The sequence below is a fragment of the Abramis brama genome (assembly GCF_963993115.1).
Source record: "Abramis brama genome assembly, chromosome: 25".
Lineage (NCBI taxonomy): Eukaryota > Metazoa > Chordata > Actinopteri > Cypriniformes > Leuciscidae > Abramis > Abramis brama.
This window is the reverse complement of record NC_139987.1, coordinates 15,768,690-15,794,416: the sequence shown is the minus strand read 5'-3', so window position 1 is coordinate 15,794,416 and position 25,727 is coordinate 15,768,690. Positions and strand designations below refer to the sequence as shown.

At 37.3% G+C, this 25,727-nt stretch overlaps 1 protein-coding gene across 21 annotated transcripts in view; it reads right to left on the bottom strand.

Annotated features, from left to right (window-relative positions):
- Positions 1 to 25,727, bottom strand: part of dlg2 (discs, large homolog 2) — a 218,905-nt gene that overhangs the window by 167,224 nt on the left and 25,954 nt on the right. For 19 of the 21 annotated variants that reach the window (XR_014604607.1, XM_084103815.1, XM_084103826.1 and 16 more), the window contains exon 4: positions 25,341 to 25,406. Coding sequence is in view for 20 of the 21 variants with exons in the window: in XM_084103815.1 (XP_083959941.1) it covers positions 25,341 to 25,406 (66 nt within the window). In the remaining variant the exon portion in view is untranslated. Of the gene's footprint in view, positions 1 to 20,665; positions 20,799 to 25,340; positions 25,407 to 25,727 lie in introns of those variants that run through there. The other 2 variants (XM_084103823.1, XM_084103827.1) reach the window with 2 other exon arrangements.

Here is a 25,727-nt window from a genome sequence, read left to right as displayed (position 1 = left end):
TGTTAAAAAAATTAATGTTGACTTGACAAATAAAAATATGACATGAAAACATTTCTACGAAAACATGAACGTATGAATAGAAAAAAATAACTGCTAGATTATGCATCAATGTTATCGAAAAAGAAACATCTGAAAGGAATAGCTGCTTGAGGTAAAGCTGAAGAGTAGCCTAAATGAATGGTTGGTAAACTGCAGTGTTTTGCTAGCTGGTTATTAAACTCAATCAAACGCGTCTTATTTGAGATTAATAATAATAATAATAATAATAATAATAATAAAAGCATAAAAGTAATCTTACAACTTACATCTGCACAAAAAGATTGCGCACATGAACTTGACCATGCTAGTCTGATCTTGTTGTGGATGTGCTGCCCGCTGAAAAACTGAAGCACAGAAAATTTACAACATTCTATTGCAATTGTGTTCTCATTATAATGTTATATGAATGATAGATTGGTGCTGCACATCTTGCAATTAAAGGGGTGGTATAATGCCCTTTTCACAAGATGTAAAATATGTCTTTGATGTCCCCAGAGTGTGTACGTGAAGTTTTAGCTCAAAATACCCCACAGATATTTTATTAAGCATGTTAAAGTTGTCACTTTTTGAGGGTGAGCAAAAACGCACCAGTTTGTGTATGTCCCTTTAAATGCAAATGAGCTGCTGCTCCCGGCACAGGGGGCGGAGCTTCAACAGCTTGCACTCACACAGACATGCACTGAAATATTCAAAAACTTTTAGCCTTTTAGGTTCAAACCGGAGTCAGATGATGTCAACGGAGTCAATGATGGAGAGACTCAAGAAGAAGTGACAACATGTAGAAGCAACAGGACATTTCTGAATGGTTAGTTGATGAATTTATGTAGCTGATGTGTAGTTATCTTCTAGTCATTGATTAGCATTTTCTGTCTTGATAATCTATAAACTGTGTTCAGGGGGCCGGGTTTATGTAAATTCTAGGGTTGGTGATGTCACTAACCCGGGAGAAATGTCATGTAGTCCCTAGTCCTTAAAAAGCAATTTCTTTAAAAGCAAATATCTCCCTTTGCTTTGAACTTTGAGCATTGTAACTTTGCAAATATTGTTTATGCTCAAACAGCAACATTACACACTAACTAAAGCTAGAAAAGTGAAATCATAATCAACCACCCCTTTAACGGCATTTCATGATCAAAGTGATTCCAGGCATTACTGCAGTGCGCGCTTTCAAATCCAGTTTCACTTTATTTCGCCCGTCTGGAAGGTGTGCTCTCTAACGCTAACAAATCAGACCTCAGGAACCACCTCAAATGCAGCAATAACCAATCAGAAAAAAAGAGAAATATATATATTTTTTAAAGTCAGTGCGATCATCGTTTTCATGATCGATCGTCGCTGTCACGGATGAGTACTAGTGCCCATCCCTCCCACACACACACACACACACACACAAACAAACGGAAATAATACAGTCATACTTCATCGGATTGCTCTTCTCTTGACACAGCAAGATCCAAATAAACAAATAAATAATAATAATAGTTTATACATGCATCAACGGGTATGTTCAAGTGTGTGTATGTGTAGCCTATACACATTTGAACTTTCTATTCATCAATGAAAAATATTAAACAGGACAACCATTTTTGACAGAAATGTTTCTTGAGCATTACATCATCATGCACGATTTCTGAACAATGTAAAAAAAATAATAAAAAAAAATAATGTGGAAACTGACAATTACATATTGGCTCAATAAATGACATCCAAATCATTATCCCCATGCAAAAATATGCATTGTACTAATCATAGCTTAAAGTCTTCACTTAAAATTACAAACTTAAATTTACCGAACATGTTTAATTGTGCCCAGTCAATCTATCAAGTCGAAGGGAAAAATCTGTGTTGGCTGAACAAGTCCTACGTCCAAAAAACTGTTACCGTATGTGCAAAATACGGCTGAGGAATACCACTGGTGTGGAGAAAATCAAATGTGAATTTGAGGGAGAGCGAGTGGAGCCGAACCAGCCTGTGTAGAACACCGAAACAAACATCCCCAAGAGAATACAAATATTCATTGTCACAAGTTTCAAGACATTATGGTGAGTAGCCTATTAAAGTTTTGCTTTAAGACCCGGTATAAAGTTAAAAAGGCATTTTGTAGAGCCGTGAGTTCATGCATTAATTGGTTTCATGATCGTGTTCTCGCGGTTTCCACATAATTATCTACTGGTAGACGATAGTTTTATTTTCCTCATGTCATATATGTCTAAAATACTGTTTGATCGACTGCTGAACACATCGTTAGTTTGCAGTTGGTGTTAGCCTCTTTCGGGGATTATTGCCTTTTAATATCAAAAACACGTCAAGCTTGTGATTTTCTTATTCATCCATTAATGATTTATTGCTCGTGTCAGAAACTTTCAGCAGTCCTGAAAAACTATACATAAAGCGAAATAAACAATAACATATTTCTCAACATATTTCTGATTGAGCCCATGTTAACAGACTGTTGCCACAAATGATAAAATTCAATTCACAGAAATTCAATTAGGTGATATTAAAATTACATGAATAGTGACAATATACATTGTTGTGTATAGTTCACCCAAAATAAAATTTCTGTTTGAGGAAAAAATTCAAGTTTTCTGAGTTTTAGTACTAAAATGTTTTAAAAATGTACTACAATAAACTACAATATATAATGTTGAATATAATGTATATGCCTGATAATGCCACGTCTTATATTACCAGTAAAATGTGTCCTACATTATTTTAAATATATCTAGTCAGTGACAGAGTGAAAGCATATTCGTCTAAAATAATAAAGTCTAAAGTAACTTGGCGCTTCAAATAAAGATTCTGTCAATTACATTGGTACACTACTATGTGGCGGCAAGTGACTGTTAAAATGGATTTGTCATTGAATCATTCAAGAGATTTATTCAAAAACTCTGATTCATCCAGTAATTAAGCCAGTAAGCATAAGTCCTTATGAGTGAGTCATTAAATCATTCATTCAAACCAATTTTCTTTAAATATTCATTCTAATTAATTGAACATTTAATTCAATTTAGTTAAGTTCAGAATCGTGGGAGAATTGTGATCTCTATTTGAAACAAAAAAAATCGTGATTCTCAATTTATCCAGAATTGTGCATCACTAGCGTCAGCGCTGGTCATTGCATTGAATCAGTGCCATTGGTCTCTATGAAGTGAAGCATCAGCTTCAGTGTTACCCAGGTGACTCATTGCTGGTCAGTGGAACCTTGTAAAATGGTGCTCCAAGTTAAAATAATTTCAACACCTTGTTTCATGAATGAATGAATCAGCGTTTTTAGTTGAATGAATGGTTTAATGACTCACTCAAAGACGGTCCTTTGTCGCCACCTAGTGACTTAACAATGTAACCTACACTGACTGACAGGCTGTAGCGCACAGAGAAAAGCAGTGCTGATACTGGTGAAATATCAGCAGTTTTAGAAAGCCTCTCGTCCAGTCAGATTTGAGGATCAGAACTAACTGTTATACAAACAAAATCCCAACAAGCTTATTTTTAGGTTTATGTTCTGTTATGTGGACCCTTATTTTGACATTCTGTTCTGTTACCTTTAGTTCCTGTTTCCCCACTCTGTTTAGTTTCATTGGTTACCGATTATGTCCTCCTTTGTTTCTAAAGTTAAATATTAGTTTCACATATGTCTAGTTTACTTTCCTTTGTTCTACCCATGTTTATATAGCCCTGTGTTTCAGTTATTCTTGGTCAGTTTTCTTTTATACATTGTGTGGTTTGTGTTATTCTCTTGCGTGTTCATTTAGAGTGTTTGGATTATTATTAAAAAAGCCTGTTTTTTTTTCTGAATCTCTTTCGTCTTTGTGCCTGCTGACCACATAGTAATATTTATGTAGCAAAAAAAGATTAAAACATTTTTAAAAATGGCGATAATATCGCAATATTGAGCCACTCAAAATCACCACAGGGGAAATTCCTTCACCGCGACAGCCCTATATGTGCATGTATATATGTATATGTATAAATCAGAGTGCCAGTTCAGATCTAGGTGGTGTTGTGAGGCGCGGACGAGTGCCAGCATGCAGTGGGAGGCATCGGAGATGCCTTAGAGAATATATTTTTGGTGCCAGTCTCCCTGTTACCAGGGAAACTAGTTGTTCTGTGGTTAGCAGCTTTACAGTATAGATGAGCTCACGAGAAAACGGGGGAGAGAAGGAAAGAGAAAGGGAGAGAATGAGGGGGTGACAAGAGAGAGGGAGTGCTGAGGCTGAAGACTGAGGGGGTGGAGAAAGAGAGGAGGTGAGAGAAAGAGCGGAGGCGAATGAATTCACAAATTAGCCACTGGGAACTGCAGCTTTAGCTACCAAAATAGCTTTTTATGCGAGAGAGAACACCAGATAGTCTGTCCGAGGCCAGTTTCAGAGGGGGTATAGAGACTTTTCATCTAAGAAAACTTCACTTCACTTGCTGTGACCTGACGTTCAGCCTTGGACAGAAATAGAAGCAGAAAGACGCACTGGACAAAAAGGGATGTATAAGCTAAAACCGTGGACAGGACGAGAGAGACAAGCAGGCAAAGCTGCACTGAAGCCAAAACACTTTAACAAGCACAAATAGATCTCCTCCCAGAGGCAGCTCCTGCTGAAGCAATGAGTCATACACTCTTGCTCTTGCTCATGCACACACGCTCCCTCATTCTCCTCCTCTAACACAGATACATGTTAAAACACTTAAGGTCACATTAAAGGTGAAGTGTGTCATTTTTACGCCATAGTGGCACCAAGCAGAATTGCAAAAATAATGTTTACCTAACACCTATAGCCAACAGTCATTATAGTCTGAAAAGTGTGTAATTTTATCGATGTTACAATACTTTCTCATATCCCAGTTTAATTGGCAGAGACAATATTTGAGCCATTTGTAGGCTGATTTACATTAAATAAAAAAACTATGGATTTGGTGAAACTATCAAAACACTGCTCTTTTTGACCATTATAACTGTGTTAGTTTTACAGCCATTAGTTCTTCAGTTCCGTTTGGTGATGTTAGCAGCACTGAAATTACACACTTTTAAAACAAGTACAATTTTTGCTTCTCTCAATGATCATTGTATTGAATTTCATTATATGTTTTGCCCCCCATAATAAAAACTACAGAGCTTGGATCATATCATACAGATCAAGACATACAGTGATATTTGTATGCATTTTATGTAATAAGTATTTTAAAGAACTCACTGAATCATTAAAATTACAAGTTATAAATATTACAAGTTATATATATTAATTTATTATTAATACCAGCAACTGCAGTAAATGTATATGAATGTATATGTAAGTATATGTACTTTTTTTTTTAACCCCTAAAGGTTCAAGAAATGGCTAGGACACAACCCCAGTGCTTTACAATTCTGCATTATAATATGTGTAACTCTATAGTCACACGGCGTAAATAATCTTCTTGAGGCTTTAAATCCCCTTGCATCAGAAACAAACTGACATTAGCTGTGTGAAGATGTTTTGTACACTGGATAAAATCCAACCTTAAGTATAAACATCAATGCATAACTCATCTTTCACCATTTATGCAATAGAATGATGCATCAAATCATTTTTGTTTTTTAGATTATTGAGTTACATAACCCCCTGGCAGAAAATAAAACAGTCAGAAAAACCTCAAAGACTTACACACCTAAGTTTCTGAACCATATCTAGAATATCATAGAGACTTGGGGTGGGGTCTTTGTCCTTGGGCCAGAAAGTAATTGCCAAACAACCACCTGAAGCATGTTGGCAACTACTCAGAAAGCCTAAGCAACAGCATAGCAGCGCTCTGGCAACCACCCACTCCAGCACTGTAGTGAGCACCAGATTTAAGGAAATTAATGAATCAGTGTCAGCTCACAAATCCTTTAGATATGTAGAATCAACAGTAGTTTTAGTGTGTACCCAGGGGAAGAGAAGAGCATAACCGTCCATTGTTAGGTCATGCCTTATGTCTCTACATACTGAGAGCTGATCCCTCACATGAACTTGACACATACTGTAGGGCAACAGAGAGAGAGAGTGATAGAAAGACCTTGTCCTGCGCATATACAGTAAACACACATAAACAAGGTCATGTGAATGACAGGTTGTACCGCCCTCGCGCCGAAAAACACGTCATCAGAGAAGAGATATCAGTGCAAGGGAAAGGGGAAGGAATTTTGATTAAAGATTGCAGAGACACATGAATGTGAATTAAATAAATTAAATAAATGATGTGCATAGATTTCATGGTAACTTCATTATACACTGCCATTTAAATGTTTGGGGTAATATTTTTATGCTAAAAAATAGTGAAACCCTGACAATGTGAAATATTATTGCAATTTAAATCGTTTTTAATGTGTTTTAAAAATCTGTGACGGCAAAGCTGAATAATCAGCAGCCATTACTCCAGTCTTCAGTGTCACATGATCCTTCAGAAATCATTCTAAGATAATGATTTGGTGCTCAAGAAACATTTATTATCATCAATGTGGAAAAAACAGTTGTGCTGCTTAATATTTTTTTTTTGATGAATACAAAGTAAATTTTAAGCGCTTTACATAGTAGGGGGGAATCACCTCAACCAACACCAATGTGCAGCATCCACCTGGATGATGACATGGCAGCCATATTGCGCCAGAACCCCGCATATTTTTAATGACCACAGAGAGTCAGGACCTCGGTTTAACGTCTCACCCGAAGGACGGATATGGTATGGTGAGCATAAAACTTACGATAGATGGCTATAGGCTCAGGAGCACCCAATTAAAGCAAGAGATGGCCCGTGTATTTAATAATTTGGTAAATAACTTCAAATCAGGATTCTGATCACCCTGCTGGTTTTATTTTGTGATAATGACAAGTTATACATTTCATAAGCATGCTGTCGGTCTAAATCAACAGAGCCGCTGCGGTTAGCTGTGAGGGTGCTGGTTATTCACAAGATGAAGTTATTTTCATAAGCATGTTGCATGTTAAACCCAGAACGCTTTCTTCTTCCTCTTAAACAGCCTGTGAGGTGACAACATTAATCCTCTGGCTCAAGTCAAGTCTGAAATACAAAGAATGTTAAACCCTTGACAGATGTGCTCATCTTCAAAACGCTGACAGTGGAAAAGACGGAAGAAGTCAAAACTCAACCGAGTCTATCTAGAAGTGAGTTTAATCTGTTCTGCTTTACTCTGTTAGCCTTCTTACGTCAGACTGCGAGGGGCTGAAAATGGGTTAGCTGCATAATTGTCCACACTGGCAAAAATTGCACATGAAGTTGCGTATGGTCTAATTTTAGCATCATATTATCATGCTTATTTAATGATACTGTGTGGTAAATACATATTTTGTGTTCTTGTAATGCTATTCATCAAGTGCCAAATGAGAGTAAAGTTTTGACATGTAAATAAATACTTGCCAAAGGATGGTAACTTTATAAGGGAGCTGGAACATAATACATGGTTTAAATCCAATTTTAACTCTTTCCCTGCCAGTGTTTTTTTTTTCTTTTTCTTTTTTTTAGCATAAACAGCTAAACCTTTTCGCCGAGCAGCATAACAACTGATGTGCGATCACAAGTGCACGACACAGCTTCAAACATGGCTCAACCAATTAGAATTCAGAGATGGAACATTTTTATAACTTGCATTTCATCCATCATTCAATTCAATTAAATTCAGTTCTTTATTGCAATAACATCATAGTTGTCTGGATTTTTTCCTGGTGAGCTCATCAACAAAAATAATATAAAATGAGAGACAGCAGATACACAAAAAAAGAGACATAGGCTTCACAGAGCTAACCCATATTAATGCTATCAACAAGATGCCAATAACAGCACAGAATTGTAAACTAAACAAATCTTTCTAGGCTTTAGAGAAAACAGTTGGGGTGAATACCATGAGATCCAATTATATCCAACATAGACTCAAAAGCACAAAGCACTTTGTAGTAGCACAACATGAAAGCTAGATGAAAAAATTAGACTTGTCACTCTTTTGTATTTTTTGATCATTATATAGACTTGGTTTCCCTTTTATAATTTTGATTTCCGAAAGTTCTGGATAGTGGTCTAAAAAGGAATTAGGTGGTATTAAAAGAAAATGAAACTCAGAAAAAGTTTAGCGCTTTCTGAAGGCCAATCAGTTACCTGTCATGAAGGTCACACAGACACCAAAGAATCCCATTCAGCTGTGTGAGTGTGAGTGGCAGGTAAAATTATTGCTGTAAAATGTTCATACGTCACATGCGTTGGTGCAGTACATCTTTAAAAGGACAAATGCCCGACCCTTTGTAGCTGTAAGCAGACAGACAACTTCCTAAGAGGCCTTTGCAAATTACTTCGCTAAATGTTTCTATTCACAGCCTGTCAAAACTGATCCCTCTGACATACTACAGCATGTCAGTGCGTCTTATTCTCTGTCAGCACATCCCTAAGAGCCGCCTCTTCTCTTGGGACAACCAGGTTTCACTCGAAAGCAAACCGACAGCTATAAGTTATGGCTGAAATGAAAGTTATGGAGGTGCTTTTCAAGAATAGCTAAAACTTTAGCATCATATTATTTTATACCTCACAAACATCAATGCTAATCTATTTCCCTTGCTAAGCATAGGTGGATGTTGAATGTCCCTAAAACTCCAATTGAACAGTTTGAATTGAATGAACAATTTCTTAACACCGAACTAAATCTTAAATTCATCGCAGATCTATATGATATATATGCATATACAGAGTAGAGCCCGACCGATAAAGGATTTTTAAGGCCGATACCGATAAAAATATACAATATATCAGTCGGGCTCTAATACAGAGGTTAAACTGGGCCATAAAGTGACACAGTAACACATTACAGTACATTAGATTAGATTGACTGATGTAAGTATGTGTCCTGACTGGTACAAGAGATCAGACAAAGCCTGTCAAGCTTTTCTAATGTTACCTCATATCACCTAATAGAGCCACACTGAACACCTCTTGAGGGGATTCTGCTAAGGTAACAGTGAATTATATAACTTGACTGTGCATGGAACAAATCTGTTTCATCTTAGTACCTTTCCAATTCTCTCTTTTTTGGTGGAATAAAGTCATGTTTGAGTACATTATGCATACTTTATTTTGTCATAAATGTGTGTGCGAGTCAGTGTTCTGACTGACTCACACATATACAGCATCAAATAATTACAACCACAACTCCATGCTTGTTGAGCTTGTTGGCTCTGTTTACAGGATCATTCCCGACAGTCAGGATTTTGGAAGTGTTTGCTCTAATCCTAACGGACATCGGCCAGATTGGACAAGCAGCCACAGTGACAGTCAACTTTGTGTGTATGTACTTATGGTATTGTTTGAGGACCAAAATGTACCCAAAAGTGTGATGAATCTGAGAAAACCTTCCTGCATCCGGTTGATGTCCTCATTTGGAAAATGAAAATAAATAAATAGAAATAAATTAAAAAGTGTATATATTTTAAGATTCAATTTGTTCACATGATTAATTGCATCAAGTATGAGCTAACAATGAGGACCACATTTAATGCAATAAGTATTATGAACTAACAATGATGAGCACGTTGTTGAATACATTAAATACACACACAAAAATACATATATAAACTCTAAAAATGAATATGATCAAGACTATATAACTATATAACAAGATTAATAACTGATATACTGGTGTTCTCATTGTATTGGTCATTGTTAGTTCATAATATGCAACAACAAATGTTAATGAACTGGATTCCATTTTTTGGTTAAATTTTTTTTTCGGTAATATCTTTTCGGTATTTATATAGTGTACATACACACACACAAATATATATATATATATATATATATATATATATATATATATATATATATATATATATATATATATATATATATATATATATATATATATATAACCTAAATTGTTGTGATCAACACGTACGTTTTCACTTTTGTCTATTTCTGGGTGTATACATTTTCACCTTTTAATTATTACTGTTGTCTTTTGTTACTGCAGTCATTCTGCATATGATTTTTTATTTAATAATAAAACCCATTATAGTCATTTATAGACAATGGTTGAGTTAAATAACCCAAAACGGGTTTGTTTTAAACCCAGAAAAATGCAAGAATGACACTGCAGAAAAGTTTAAGATTTTAAAATAAAGGAAAATGTAATTTCCCCACCATGATAGAAAACAAACGCGTTTTTGCATATTGCACGACTTCCATATTGCACGACTTCTCAACACCCAGGCCATGCAAATCCCCACCTCGGATCCAAGGGTACTCTAAAGTGCCTGGAGGCTGCTGCACAGACACATTCATTAACATACATCACACACTTCATAGCACAAATCTGAGTGCTCAGAGTCTCCTATCACTGGATACACAGCAGACCTCCATCAGAGCAGCCCCACGCTCCTCTGCTGCCTCGGTACGTTCAGTAGATCACAGTTATTACCTCATTAAGCGCCTTACAAACAGTCCTCTTCAAAACTCCTCAGGGTTGTGTAACCATACCACTTGATGCGAGGTGTCAGTGGGAGAACTGGGGCATTCTTGCACGATGGTGTAACAATATAATCATCACTGTACTGCTGTCACACTGCAGGAGTTATTTCCCATAAAACCACAGGGAACCACCTTTTTTTTTGCATATCCTGCAACAGAATCGATTATGTACCCAGTGGGGTTGCTGCAAGTGCACAAGTGAGCATGTTAAACCTCCTTGCACCATAATATATGAGCACTAGTGGAAGTCCCAACACCAGACAGAATTTCAGAAACAACAAATGCTTTCAAACAGGTTTCTTAAGCATTCTCTCCATGTATGATGTTCAGACAAACAAACAAGTAGGCAGAGTTTAAAATAGTTTGAAAGGGTTTTAGAAGCTGTGCTCTCAGCACAGTAAACGCACTCAAAGAACTTCATTCATCTCATTTAAAGCACCACCGCTATAGCCATCAAGGTACAAAAGTTTGCAACAAATCCAAAGCCTTAAAAAATAAAATTCAAACAGCCTGCTGTGAGAAGTCTTCCTGTTATACACACAGTCTGAAAGTCCTTGTTTTGTGTGAGAGCTGTGATAAGTTTAATGCAATAAAGCTAATGAAGATTTGTCAGTTACACTAATGAAGGCTAGGCATTCTTGATTTCAGTCTGAGTTTAGTCTGTGTACACATACATATCACACATTTGGAACACTGAAAAGCACTAACAGCATCTAAAATGTAAAAAATAAAAATATTTAAGCAGTTACTGTTCTTAACATAATAAGAAATCTTAATCACCAAATCAGAATATTGAAATGATTTTGATAAATGTAGATGAGCAGAAAAGAGACTTTCAAAAACATGAAAAACATCTTATCTCATGTATATCAGTGTGGCTTAAATCATTACTGTCTGTAGCCTCTTCCCAACTCGTTGCTTACTAATTACCCTACATTCAATCATCTTGTGTTCATGCTTGGCCTTATGTCACTGCAGGGCTCTGGAAATATCTGGTGTCCCAGTCACACTGCACATCTTTAGCTTCTGTCCATCTTCAAATGCAAGGAGAGGATTAGGATGGGCTCTCAGAAATGCAAAAGGGCTTTTCTACAATCCTGATCTCAGCAGTACTGCAAAGCTACACCCTGATCTAGAGACCAGCCTCACATTCACAAGACATTAACCCTAGGACTGATTAAATTATGTATTAATGTGGTTCCTCGACAGCTTGCACTTTACAAGACTGATGGAAAAACATTTTGAGAGGGATAAACTAGGTTCTCTTGGTCTGTGTTCTGCTGATTTACAGACGACCTACACTAAAGGCCTGTTTACACCAAGAATGATAAACAATACCAATAAAGATATAGTTTTAAAAATCGTTCTAAAAGGAGACATATCATGCTTTTAAATCGTTCCTTTTTACATATAAATCATACATTTGTAGTCTATATAAAGCGGAACTGCAATGCTTGGGTCTGAATTCCTCATTATTATAGCTCCACAGGCCCCTTTTCTACCCCTTTTCTGATGTGCGTCTGAGAGCAACTCGTTTTGGTGCGGTCTTCATACCCCGCCTCCTCTCAAGGTTGCAGAGGTGACATTCGGTTCAACTCCACCCCGTTCGGCCATTTTTGTAGTTTGATAGCAGAGATACGATTATCTAGCGGCACAGAAACGTTATATTCACACGTTATTAACAAAATGTCAACAATGGAAGACTTGTCCAGCCAGTCTTAAGCCGCCTTTCCACTGCAAATGACAGCCGTCGGACCGGAAGTCATTCATTTCCAATGGAGAGTCGTACGGGAGCTGCGGGGAGTTCCGATCATATGCGTATGCAGAAATTTCGGATCCGATTTGAGCTTCGGATGCGGTGAAATATCTGAACTTCTGCGGCTAGACTGTATGCGACCGGTCGACCGGATGTGATGTATTCTAATCAAAACTATGAGCGCGAAGCTAGAATTACCAATATTTTAATACTTTAATGTAAACGCTATTCCTGCAAAATGACGGTTATTAATAATTATGGCTGAAAAAAATATTTGTATCATTATTAAATCAATATTTATATTGATTAGCGCTATAAAATCGACTGTTTTTTTATATTAGATGTATTGAGGGTCATTCGTTTTGTGTGGATATATTCATGCATGCATTATATTCATTAAAATCATTAATTTTACAATTGTGAATAGCCGAGAGTAACGGTTGCTTCACGACCAATTTCAAAGTTCCTTGCGACTGACACCAGGGGGTGAAATGCGACAATCGAATGCGAATGTCGTGCGCAGTGGAAAGGCGGCTTTACATGTTCGAGCCAGAGTCGGAACCGGAGCGAGATGAAAATGAAGACGACGAACCTGCAGAACAACGTTCATATGGATGTATCGCAATGGTGTGTTACTGTATTTACACATGAAACTTTGGTCTTCCGACCTTTTACCACCGTGTCGATTTATTTGTCACAAGCGCGGCAGTTCATCTACTTTAGACGGTGTAATGAAGCGTGTGGGTTACTACATCCAACAACCGAACATTTTAACTTACCCTCTCGTAACTTCTGCATCCTTTAGCTTGGACTACAAAATTGCAGCGAGAAATAAAAATGGCGGATTGCTCGAAGTGTTGGGCCGGAAGTCAATGTCCTTATTTGGCAAGTTCCGCTGCAAATACTGTGACGTAATAGTTCAAAAAACGTCATAGAGAATAGAAAAATCGGAACAGGTTGAAAAATATGACCAAAACAGAATATAAAGATATCAACGAAGCACCTGAAGAGAATAATTTCAACTTTTCTGTACTTCTAAACACTCCAAATATACAACAAAATGCATTTAAGGGCTAAAAAAGTGGATTTAGCATGATATGTCCCCTTAAATGTAACAGAATAGCAGTCTCCACACCACAACTATAACAATAACGGCACAGAGAAACAATATCGTTGAAATCACTTTCAGAACGACTTTTTTCTAGCTAATGAACGATAAAGACATTGACAACCAATCAGAAGCCACCAAGAGCTCGAGCATTTAAAGTGGATTACAACATAACTGCAGCAAGTGCTTATATTAAACAGAACGATATCACGTGTTGTACCCTCTAGGAACAGAGTTAACCTTCTGCTCCAAACCAAAGTAAGTCTAGAAGGAGGTCTAAGCAACATGAGGATAAGCCAGTATTAGCAAAAGCTGAAACGCAATTCCGTAAATAGAAACAAACATCATGAAAATCAATCCAGGTTTTGTTTAAATTTGTTCGTTAAGGTTCCCAACTTTCCCAGTTTTTAATTTACAACTATTCAGTAGTCTCAGTCTCAGATGTCACATCCACGGACAGTTGGCTGACGTCTGATGCATAAGGCACACAAAATGGGAAACACTTCAAGATTTCCGGGGAAACGTGTGTGTTGCGTTCTTTAACGGTCCACCTGGAAACAAAGCCGAATGATTGATTGTTTTACATGTCAACCACATGTCCTCTTGGGCAGTTGTTGGCCAATGAAAGCTGCTATGGATTCCGGACTTTCTACCATCAGTCTGAAGGTCTGGCTACGTGACACTAACTATTCAGCATCAGCAACACCCCAAGTAAGAGACAATATAAACCATAAAGTGTTAAAACTCTTCAAAGCATGTGGGCAATGTCCATTGCAAATTTTACACCTCCGCCTGAATGAATGAACAAAAGAATTGCAGACATATTCAACTCTATCTTAAAGCTAAAGAGTTTTTCCTACGCAGTTGAACCCTATCCCACACTGTCTAGCGGAGGAGAGGAGGGTGAAAAAAAAAAAAATCTGCCCTGCTGGGGTGGAGGCAGAGATCGTTATTATATCACCTTTGTCCACGCCACTAAAAACAGCTGCGATGGGGGACTAAAACACACAAACTCCCAGCATCACACAGCGTGTGTGTGGGATGATATTCTCTCAGCCATAACCTACTGAGTGCATCCTGCAAACTATTACGTAACATTAACCACCAAGAAGAGAGTGGAGGCAGAGAGAGAGAGAGAGAGAGAGAGAGAGAGAGAGAGAGAGAGAGAGAGAGAGAGAGAGAGAGAGAGAGACAGATTCAGATATACTGTTGCGTGCATTTGAAGTAGAGGAAGTGGGTGGAGGGCGTTGGATGCACATGTACACTTCACCATGACTTAAAATAGAAAGAACTCACACGAAATATTTACAGCCAGGGTGCCAAAAAACAACAACAACGACATTGTTGGAGGAAAGACTTCCTGTGATGAAGCACAGCATAATGACTCTCAGCTTGTACAATATAATTGGCTCTTGTGAGGGAGGATGTTCCCTCAAGATCTTGTTCTCTCTACGACTCTCTCTTTCTTGATGATACAATGACAAGTTTATCACTATCTGAATCTGCATTTTAATGGAGACATCTAAATCTGAACAGCCATACTAATAAAGGTAAAACAGTGTTTCTTCTAAAACACCTTGCTGTAACACTCAAATGGGTAATACAAGTTCGAATTTTGCTTGCAACATTTCCCGATCCTTTTCCAAGCTGTCCTCCCCATAATTTAACAAATGGGTTGTATTTCAAGAAAACTTTGAAATTTACATTTTTCAAATTAACAACAAAATCAAAAAAAAAAGAAAAAAAAAGAAAATTAAAGACAATGAAGGTTTTTCAAAATTGTGGCATGATTTAATAAACCATATTTCTCTTAATTATCAGTATATTATATAATATATTATTTATTGATGTTGTATATTTGTGTCCATACAGTACAGGATGATTTTCATCATTGACATCATTGTATCATATTAATGTGAGTGTGCAAAAGCACTCAATTGTTATGAAAATAATGTCAAAAAGAGGAATTACAAGATAAAAAAAAAAAGATTAACCCAATAGCATACTTTAAAAAAACCCGAATTGGTAAGAAGAGAAATTACTATAATATACTGCCACTGATATACATCTTTGTTTGAGTGTTTATGCACAGTATTTAGAATTGTTTTAGTTGGAGATTAAGAAAAAAACAGTTAACTCATATGTATGCCTCAATTAGATATGTACCTATTGTGATTTTTTGGGGTGATTCCAAATTTTTTTTAAGTGAAACCTGCCGATACCGATCTTTGCCGATTCGATTTTTTTTCTTTCAAAGACCTATAATTGAAAGCATATATTAACAAAAATCTACTTTTCTTAAAAGTAAAATTTTATTTTCATAAAAAACAAACAAATAAAAAGACAAATTTCAAACTACACCACAAATAAATGCAATAGAATAAAGAGAGATATGAAATAAACACGGCTTTTCAGGTGGGTATACAGTATATTCAGGTAAAAAATACTACAGAAATTAAAGTAATCAAATGTAAAATGACACTGAATAGTCTTCATTGTAAAAAATAAATACAGATTAATGCTTACAATTAGTTACAAAAGTTATTCAGACAAGAGCCGGGAGTAATTTTCTTTGTCTTGTTTGTGATAACTTGCGTTATCTTTCTCAAATAATTAGGTTCCAAAACTGACTGTTTAACTGAATACTCGCCAAGATGGGCATTTTGACGTAATTTTGTGGTTTTAACCGTTTAATTGCAGTAAGCCACTCATTTTGGTACTTGCGACTCACACGCTGCTTGAGACTGAGAGGCAGCTTGTGCGCTCCACTTTATGTGCAATACAAGCATTAACCAGAGTGAATGAGGCGAGTGAGTGAGAAGAGGCGGGTGTGCGTCACTTCGCTGCCGGAGAGAAGAAAGCGAAGCACCTGACATTATTCCATGTGCCGCTGGCAACAAAACAGATCGGTAAGACGCGAGACTGACCGGATGGTTACCGGTCAGGGCCATTCATGAGGAAAATCGTCCGATTCCGGTGCCTAGCTGGTCGATTGGTATATCTCTAGCCTCAATCCTCAACAGTGTTGAGTGTTTAATCCAATATAGACTCATATTTTATACATCTCGTTGCAAAATAACTATAAACAAAGAAAACTGGGCCAACTTTAAGTCTTTGCATCAGCCAGCAGAAACAGAGCAAAGAGAAAAACATGTTTTCTGCAGTCCAGAGAAGTGTCTGTTTTTTCCATCTATGTTCCCACTTGTATTTCACCCTTTCTTCCAGGCGTAGGGGTTCACCCTATGAGTCCTGAGCTATGCTTCCCAGGGTGCCACAGATGAGCCAGATCTCTGTCAACAGAATCATTACACTGCTAAATTGCTGCAAACCAGGATTGTGCTCCTTTAACCGCAAAACACAGTGCTTCCTAAACGAGTCTGACAGTTGCAGTCTCTGTGCTTCTTGAAAATGACTTGGTTTAATAGCAATAACAGCTATTTTCAATGTACAGTAAAGACTAAAGGCCTTAAGACAAACAGAAAAGCAAAGACACCTATATGTATATAATTTTAATAATTATAATTAATATTTATAACAAGCTTGTCCTGGTACATGGGAATCACTACATTATGTACTACACTCGGTACGTACACATTCAAACTGAAGTCGATGCCTATTTCTAATAAAAACTTGAACTAGCCACTCAGAGCACAGAAAATACTTCTCTTTCATAAGGCATGAACGATGATTCACAAAGTCCAACGCAAGAAAAAAGCTTCAAATAATTCCTGTGGGTGACTGAGGAATTGAAAGCAAAAATCTGAGTAAGCAAGCAACTCTGATGGGACTGGATTCTTTTGCATCATCAAAGCACTGATTGCATCTAAACTGTTCAAATGATGAATGCTTTCTGTGAATCAGGTGAGCTCACTCTTAATATCTACAGTCGGCTACTACTGAGTGGAAACAAACTCTGCTTCTGTTACTGAACAAAATAATATTCTATAACAAAATTAAAAACAGAAATGGCTTAAAATTACAAAAAATAACAATATCCAATGAGACTGGACTCAAATCGGCTCTTTAGCTAAACGACAGGATGGTGTTGTTTATATTAACAAAGTACTATAATAATTATATGTTTTTCAGTCATGTGCACCACTGTTCAAATGTTAGAATTTGATAATATTTTTTTTATGTTTTTGAAAGAAAATCCTTACCAAGGCTGCATTTATTTGATCAAAAATGCAGCAAAAACAATATTATTGTGAAATATTATTACAATAAAAAATACAAAAAAATTGAAAAGTAATTTATTCCTGTGATGGCAAAGCTGAATTTTCAGCATCACTACTCCAGTCTTCAGTGTCACATGATCCTTCAGAAATCATTCTAATATGCTGATTTAGTGTTCAAGAAAAAGATATTTTTTATTATTATCAATATTGAAAACAGGTGCTTAATATTTTTTTTTTTATGAAAACCATAATACACTTTTTCAGGATTCTTTGATGAAAAGAATGTTTATAAGAACAACATTTACACCATTACTGAAAAGTATTACTGCACCATGGTACCTCTAAAGTACTTTAGAAGTATGGAGAAATTAAGATGCCTAATATTAATCAGCTGTCTTCAGGGGTTTTATAAAAGACCATGAAACCTCCTGACCATTTAAAAATCAGCATTAAGGTGCTTGCCATTCAGGTGTAGTAGGGCTGCATTTGGAATTCACCGCACAGAGCCAAGCTGCCCACATTACCATCACAATGGCACTTTCAACATTGATTCAACAAAGCACGCAAATACAAACATTAATATTTCAGTTCACAGGGTGGTGAATTGCATCTGCAACACTGATTGTGAATGAGAGAGGTAGCTGCCTACACATTAGGTACAAGCCCTCCTTCACTGACAAGCCAAAATAGAACATTAAACTGAACAGAGATGCGAAGATCAAATCACTCATATACTGTATATTTAGAAGCGTGTAAACCGAGCAGCTTGGCTCTAGTGAAATAAACACCATTAGTTCAAGTACTGCTAGCAGACTGGCACTCTCAATCCTTCAATGCCACTCAAAAGGCTTCCTGTCCGGATACCTGCACCACTGAAGGCGGGAAAATCCGATAAAGCCTTGGACTGTTCGTTGATGGACTGACCATCAATAATGTATTCCACCAGCAATGTGTCTGGCTCCAGCGGTGGTGAGGAGCTAAAAGCCCAGTTGCCTATGGAGAGGCTGGTTATCTGTGGATGCAAGTTTCCGACAAGTTTACGCCTTGATGGCTCAACAGAGCGGCAACAAGGGATTAAGCCTGATACAATGCAGCACTGAAGCGACACTGTAACACAACACTTAAACCAATGAGCATTCTGTTCCAAAAAGATATGAAAAAGTCCCTTTTAAAAGAAACAGCAAAGCAATACGACACAAATAACCCCCTTTTGGATTCTCAACAGCCGACACGTACAAAAAAAAAAAAGCTTCTTCCCTTTAACACTCATTCCCATCTTCTCTCACTCTCCTTACCTTAGTTGTGACAATACACAGACAATCCATTCTGAGCCAAACAGCTCAAGCCAGTTTCCCCTTCATCAGCACCACATTAACAAATAGAGAGAGATGAGAGAGGAGAGAGAGAGATTGAAAGAGAGAGGAAGGAAAGGCACGGCTGGAGCTAACGCTGACAGAGGCGCGAGTCCTCTCTGTGTGCAGGCATGGTCTTGCCGTAGTCCTACAGCCCGGCGCTTGTTAGCGCTATCCACTGCTCAGCAGCATGGCTGGGGCTCAGACTGCTGAGATCACAGAGCATCCCTCCTCCTCTGGAGCTCGCCGCACAAGCGCACACCCATGCGTGTGACAACAGACACAGACGCTGAAGATTTACCACTCTAGCCTGGAGAATCTGGGAAAAATTGCTGTTATAGTCACTGTTTGTGGTCTGAGAGTTAATTTTTCCTCCTTTGGTTATCTGAAGCAGAACTAAGCCGTTTTAAGCCAGTTGTGGAGAGGAATGAAGTGCAAGAATACATTTCTTTAAGAGAGGGGATTGAGTAAGCAGTTCATGCTGATCTTGACAACATCAATCTGTCTAGGGAAACCACTGAACCACTGGTGAGCTCAAATAACCTGACTTTTAAGTGCACAGGGCTAGCAAATTATTGTGAGATACAAGACAAAGAGACAACAGTCACAGATAGGAATCTGCAGCAATGTTTCAGACATCAGGTCAGATGCATCACACAACATCTGTTCTTTATATCAAGACCTTCCCCAGTAATTTAAATGAATAAACAGACAGGAGGGGAGAGCTGCCTACTGCAGTTATAAAATAACAACATGAGATGTTTGTGTCGTTAACAAATAAATAAAAGAGAAGTCGTCTTGAGAAAGAAATGTAACCATAGCTGGGGGGATTTCAGCCTTGAAGGGGTCTTGCACAACTATCGGTATAGAGGAATGTTTTTGCATCAAAATGTGCTCAACTAAGGGGTTAATGAGAGATTCGGGATAATATGTACCGTGAATCAAAATGAATAAAATTACTTAAAAGTCCCCCTGCAGTCAATAATTTTATCCCTTAAAACTCATATTTGATAATCAAAATGACATATTTAAACATATCAAATGTTAAAACCATTGAACTATTATAATATTTAAGTTTAAAGCTGGGCTACAGGTTTATAAAATGCTTTTCATAACAAATCTGGTGAAATGAGTGGTGCATGTTGTGTTCCCAAATGTGTGCTAAGCGACCCAAACTCAGAGCAGGTGCAGTGATGGAGTTCATGTGGGGCGGAATATACTGCGTAGACACTGAAAACACCAATGAGCTGCGCATGTGTAAACAAACAGTGCATGCGTTCTTCTCTAAAAATATATTTATTTAATTAAATCGGAGCCTTTGAAATGTGATGATCATGCTACATCGAAAATGATCTCAAAAATCGTAAATGAATCATTTAGAATATGTTGGGACTCCCTTAAAAACAAGATTGTACATCAAGGTGTTTCTCTTAATAAAATAAATTCAAATTTAACTGTTGTTGTATGAAAAATGGCTATGTAAAAAAAAAAAGATATTGGTGTTCAATGGGAAAAACTTAGCAACACACAGCATAGCATATCTGTACAAATGCATAAAGTTCATCTACGAAGCATCTTCAAGCACTTGAAATTCCACATGGCTTTCCAGCTGATTGCCTGGCAAGGAGCGACAGTTCTTGAATGACCAAGAACAATATGCTGACCAGCTGACTGCATCCCTTCCCCCATCTCTATTAAGCTGTATATACCCAGGCCTACTATCTTTCTTATCGTTCTCTTCTTCTGTCAGTCTTACCTGCTGTGGATACACTGTCCGCTCCTCCAGTTCCAGCTCCTCGAAAAACTGCAACCTGATCACAGCTTTCATTCTGTATCTGACATCTCAATGGCTGCTGCACATACAACGTCTACGACTCGCTTCTCAAATACACACACACACACACTAAGCCCTTCAGCAGATGGGCCTCAAAGCCGCTTTGAGCGATCACATTATAGACCGAGTACTTAAACTTCCTCTCCACAACACTTTCACACAGACAAAGGGGAATAATTAAGAAACGAGGTCGGCAGGACTTTGAGACAGAAGCTCAAACATGAACTTGGCGAGCGAGTTTCTGTCACAGTGCCACGTTTTGTTTTGTGTTCTCTTTACATGAACTCGAAGCACTGTCCACTTTGCTAACAATGCTAACCGTGTTTCCAGAAGAGAGGCTCCTCATATTCACGAAATTTTAAAAAAAAGTAAGTTACTAATGGGCTAGTATAAGACTCTAAAACATTAGAAACAATGCCATCAGTGTGTTGCTGTAAGACAAACCGGTTCAGGTATGGGACAAGAAAAGCTAGACCTTAATGGAAAAATAAAAAAAATAGCCTGCAGCAGTTGTAGGCTCAAATTGTCATACTTTCAAACTGTTTGCAGCAAATGTACCACATTGAAAATATATATATATTTTTTGAATTTAATATTTTTTATTCAGCTAGCTAGCACAAATAAATTTGATTAAAAGTGACAGTAAAAGCATCTGTTACAAAGATTTCTCTTTCAATTAAATTTTAAACATAGAAGCCGTAAAATCTGTATCACAGTTTCCTATAAAATACAGTTATTATACTAGTTACTAGTTTATTATATCAGTTTTCAACATTGGTAACAAATGTTTATTGAGCACCAAATCAGCATATTAGAATTATGAAGGGTCATGTGACACTGAAGACTGGAGTAATGATGCTGAAAATTCAGCTTTGCGTCACAGGAATAAATTACATTTTTAATTATATTGAAATAGAAAGTGGTTATTTTAAATTGTAATAATATTTCACAATATTAGTGTTTTACTGTATTTGTTGATTAAATAAATGCACGTGAACACAAGACGATTATTTAAAAAAAAACTTTTTTTTGAAAACTTTTATTTGTCACACACTTACGGTTGATACAATTAAAATAAAGAGCTGGACCTATTTGCAGTAGTTGATAAACTCAAAGAAACAAAGCACTCAGGCTACTCAGACTAAACATGAACAGAACAACTGAACAGACAAATGACCTGATCAAAACACAGGGCTTAAATACGCACACAAACTACTGAGCTAAGACGTGTGTTTCAATATCTTTACTGGAAAAACAATACTGATTAAGGAAATGATTGCGGTGCACATATTAATACAACTTAATTCAGTCTGAAAAGCAAAATGTATTGCGTTTATGTATCACCTCTCAAATTGTTTTCCTAACATTAATTATAATGCACAAATGGACACTTTGGTCATGAATGTGGATAGAATCCTCTGTCTTATGCTAAATCCCATAACGTACTGTTTATTTTTCTTTGGAACTATGACTAAGAGTTTAAACCTATCATTCCAGCCCTGTTTACCCTCAAATCACCAATGCCCGGGTCAAGTGGACAAACATCTAATCCGTGCTACATGCTATTTTATTGAGGACAATGATACACACACACACACACACACACACACACACACACACGCACAAAATCTCTCGTGTAAGTAAGATTTAGAATTTATTTTGGCATGAGATATTGTGTCCGCAACTCCCTCCCTATTTCGGTGTAAGCTCATTTTCTATGGATGACTCTACTACAGTCCGACTCAACAACAAAGGTATTTGTATTGTACGTGTGACTCTGTGAGCACCTAAGGCACAGGGCCGTTGTAAACGCTTACAGACGGGACACCTGCGGGCAGTCCTGCTCTCTCATGTGTGCAGACGAGACATCTGGTAGAGCCGCAAGGGCTCTGTGTGTATGAATCTATGAGCGAGGTGTTGCAAGTGACCTCAAGATGCTCAGATGTCCCACTTGAGTAACAAAAGAGGGAGTCGGCACAGATTCATTCAAAAAAAGCAAAAGCTCTCATTTCAACCTCCACCCATCCATGTCTGGACTTCCACAGTTCTATTCCTTCTGTATTATTCCAGCCACAGTATATTTGGGTTTGTCTTTGTGCCTGCCTATAATTGGCTCTGCCCTCTTTTCAAAAACAACAGCCTTGATTTGGACTTGAGTATATATGGGTCACTAATAACACATATCAAAGATATAGTTCTAAAATTGTTGTAAATATAAAAGAAAAGCAGAGCCCACACCACAACTATAATGATAACAGCACAGAGAAACAATGGGAATTGGGACTCACTTTCAGAAATTCCAGCAGATGAACGATAAAAATCATTGACAGCAAATCAGAATTCACTCTGCAAGCGTTTAAAGCATTAGACGACAAAACTGCAGCACATGCTTAGAATAAACAGAACAATGAATAAACTGGTGGACGCTAATTTAAATTAACACAAGGTGAGAGTAATAACGTGACGTGTCGCCCTATGCAGTATGTGCTGAAATAGTTTAGAAATGGGATTTAGAATATAAGCCTGTGTTCTGGTGTTTGGTGTTTTATGCCCCCAACGGCGCCTTCCAGGCAGCGAGGGGATGGGTAGGTTTAAGGTTGAGGGTAGGGTTAGCTGCCTCTAAGGAGCCATTGGGGGCTTACCCACCATCGAGCCTTGTACGCATAAGTGTTTCTCACTGCTGTGTAAATTCTGAGAGCATCTAAGCTGGTTGAGTTAGACAGTGGTGGCAATTACTGGAGATCAACACGCCTCCGAGATGGGAGCTGTACTAGTGAAAAGGCAGAATCTGGCTCCACATACACACACACACAGTTCAATTTTCGATACAAGCCACCCACTAATATTACATGGCATGCAGACAAATGCCGCCAGACTGATTTTAAATCCCTTTTCCAAAGATGACTTTCCAGGATGCACAAAACACATTTTGGGGCAAAAATGACCATCTTCCACTGCTCCAAGGTCCAGTTCTGATGCTGATGCCCATTACAGGCGCTTCTATAGTGGACAGGGGTCATCATAGGCACTCTGATTGGTCTGTGGCTATGCAGCAGAATGTGACGCACTGCGTGTTGTGACATTCCTCCCATAACCATTGTTAAAAGTTTGTGTGACTTTTGTTAGACCTTAGACCTTGTTAGACCCACAACAGACCTTCTGTTGGCTCGGACCAGAAGGGACAGGCTTTTTTGCCCTCACTCATCGATGAGCCTTGGGCGTCCAACACCCTGTCGCCGGTTTGTGGTTTGTCCCTCCTCGGACCAATGTTGGTAAATTCTCACCACTGCAACCCACAAGCCTTGCCATTTCAGAGATACTCTGACCCAGTTGCCTTGCCATTACAATTTGGCCCTTGTCTAAGAGATCAACGATATTCACTTTACCTGTGACTGGTCAAAATGCTCTGGCTCATCAGTGTATAATCATGTTAATTTTTAAAGCCAATTTTCAATGAAAATTTGTAATTCTGATTGCAGAAAATGCCAGAAAAATGTCAGACGTTTGGATTCAAACTTCTCTGAGAAGCCAGATGTTTAAATGTGGTTTAAATTAAGTGACACTTTGTTCTCTGACATATAAGTCCGTTGGTGCTAGGAGTTCCCTTGCCAATTAGTGTAAAGATAATTAAGAAAGTTTTCTCTAAAAGAGAACAAGTCACTTATTAATATTGCTATAACCAACCACAGATAACTTTAATACTGCAGTTAAATACTGCAATAAGCTTTCTCTTATTTGTTTCTAAAAAAAACACATGGACTTTATATAAGAAATAGACAGTCAAATGTATGTTAAGGGTTGCAGATAAAGACAATATCAATTTAATTTACAGTGCACTGAAGTTTTGTAATTTGGCACATTTACAATCACAATTGTTCTCATCAGTGTTGTTATTGTTAACCAAAACTTAGAATAAAATGTTTTCATTAACTAATAGAAAGCTGAAATAAAACTTCTATTCCATTAAACTTAAACATTTTTTTTTTTTTTTTTATTAAATGTTGCATTGGCAACTAACTGAAATAAAATAAAAATAAAAATATAATAAAAATAATTTATAAAAATAAAATAAAGCTAAATAGATATATATAAACTAATAATTAAAAAGAACTGACAAAAGCTTAAGCTAAATTTAAAACAAACTGACGATATACAAAATAAAAGCTAATTAAAAATACGAATAAATACTGAAATGGTATAATACTAAAAAGCTGATTCAACATCTTAATAAATACTATAATGGCATATAAATAACACTGGTTCTCATAATTATTTTATTTTATTTTAGATCCAGTAGTGCAAACAATAAGTATGTACTGTAAAATGATAAACACTCAAGTACTCAGAAAATATCCCCGCATGTTGATTCTGATAACGGACCGCAGTCTTATGAAAAACTCATCTCAAAACCTCTCACTGTTTTTAATCAATAAAGCACTTATCAACAGTCTATGGCGTCCCTCCAAGTGGATATAAACCATTCGAAGGGAAAAACCTCTCTGCCTGCATAACTCATGTGCAGCTGGTGTAAAAACTGCCACATGACAATCTGCATCTGTCAGAAAATTGAACAGAATGTGGGAAGACTGTTTCTCACCTCTGTATTGGTGGTTCCTACAGCAGGTTCCTCCACTGTCAGCTCCATGCGGCTCTTCCCTCTCAGCTGGGGACAAAAACACACACACTTTCAGAAGTCATCTACATCTCCAATGTCTGGTCGAAGTATTTCACTTTAACCATACGAGTAATGTTTTTGGAGCATTAATGTAACATTTGATATTGATCTTATTTATATTCACTTCAATATTGATATTCAAACATTCTCACACAAGCAAGTGAGCGTTGATATTCATAGCTCTCAATATATTTAAGAACATGGAGGATATTCAGATAAGCAGCAGGATTTAAAGGGATATATTACTTTTATACATTATACATTTATTTAAAGAGCATTTTATTTTTAAGTTAAAATTCTGCTTGGAAT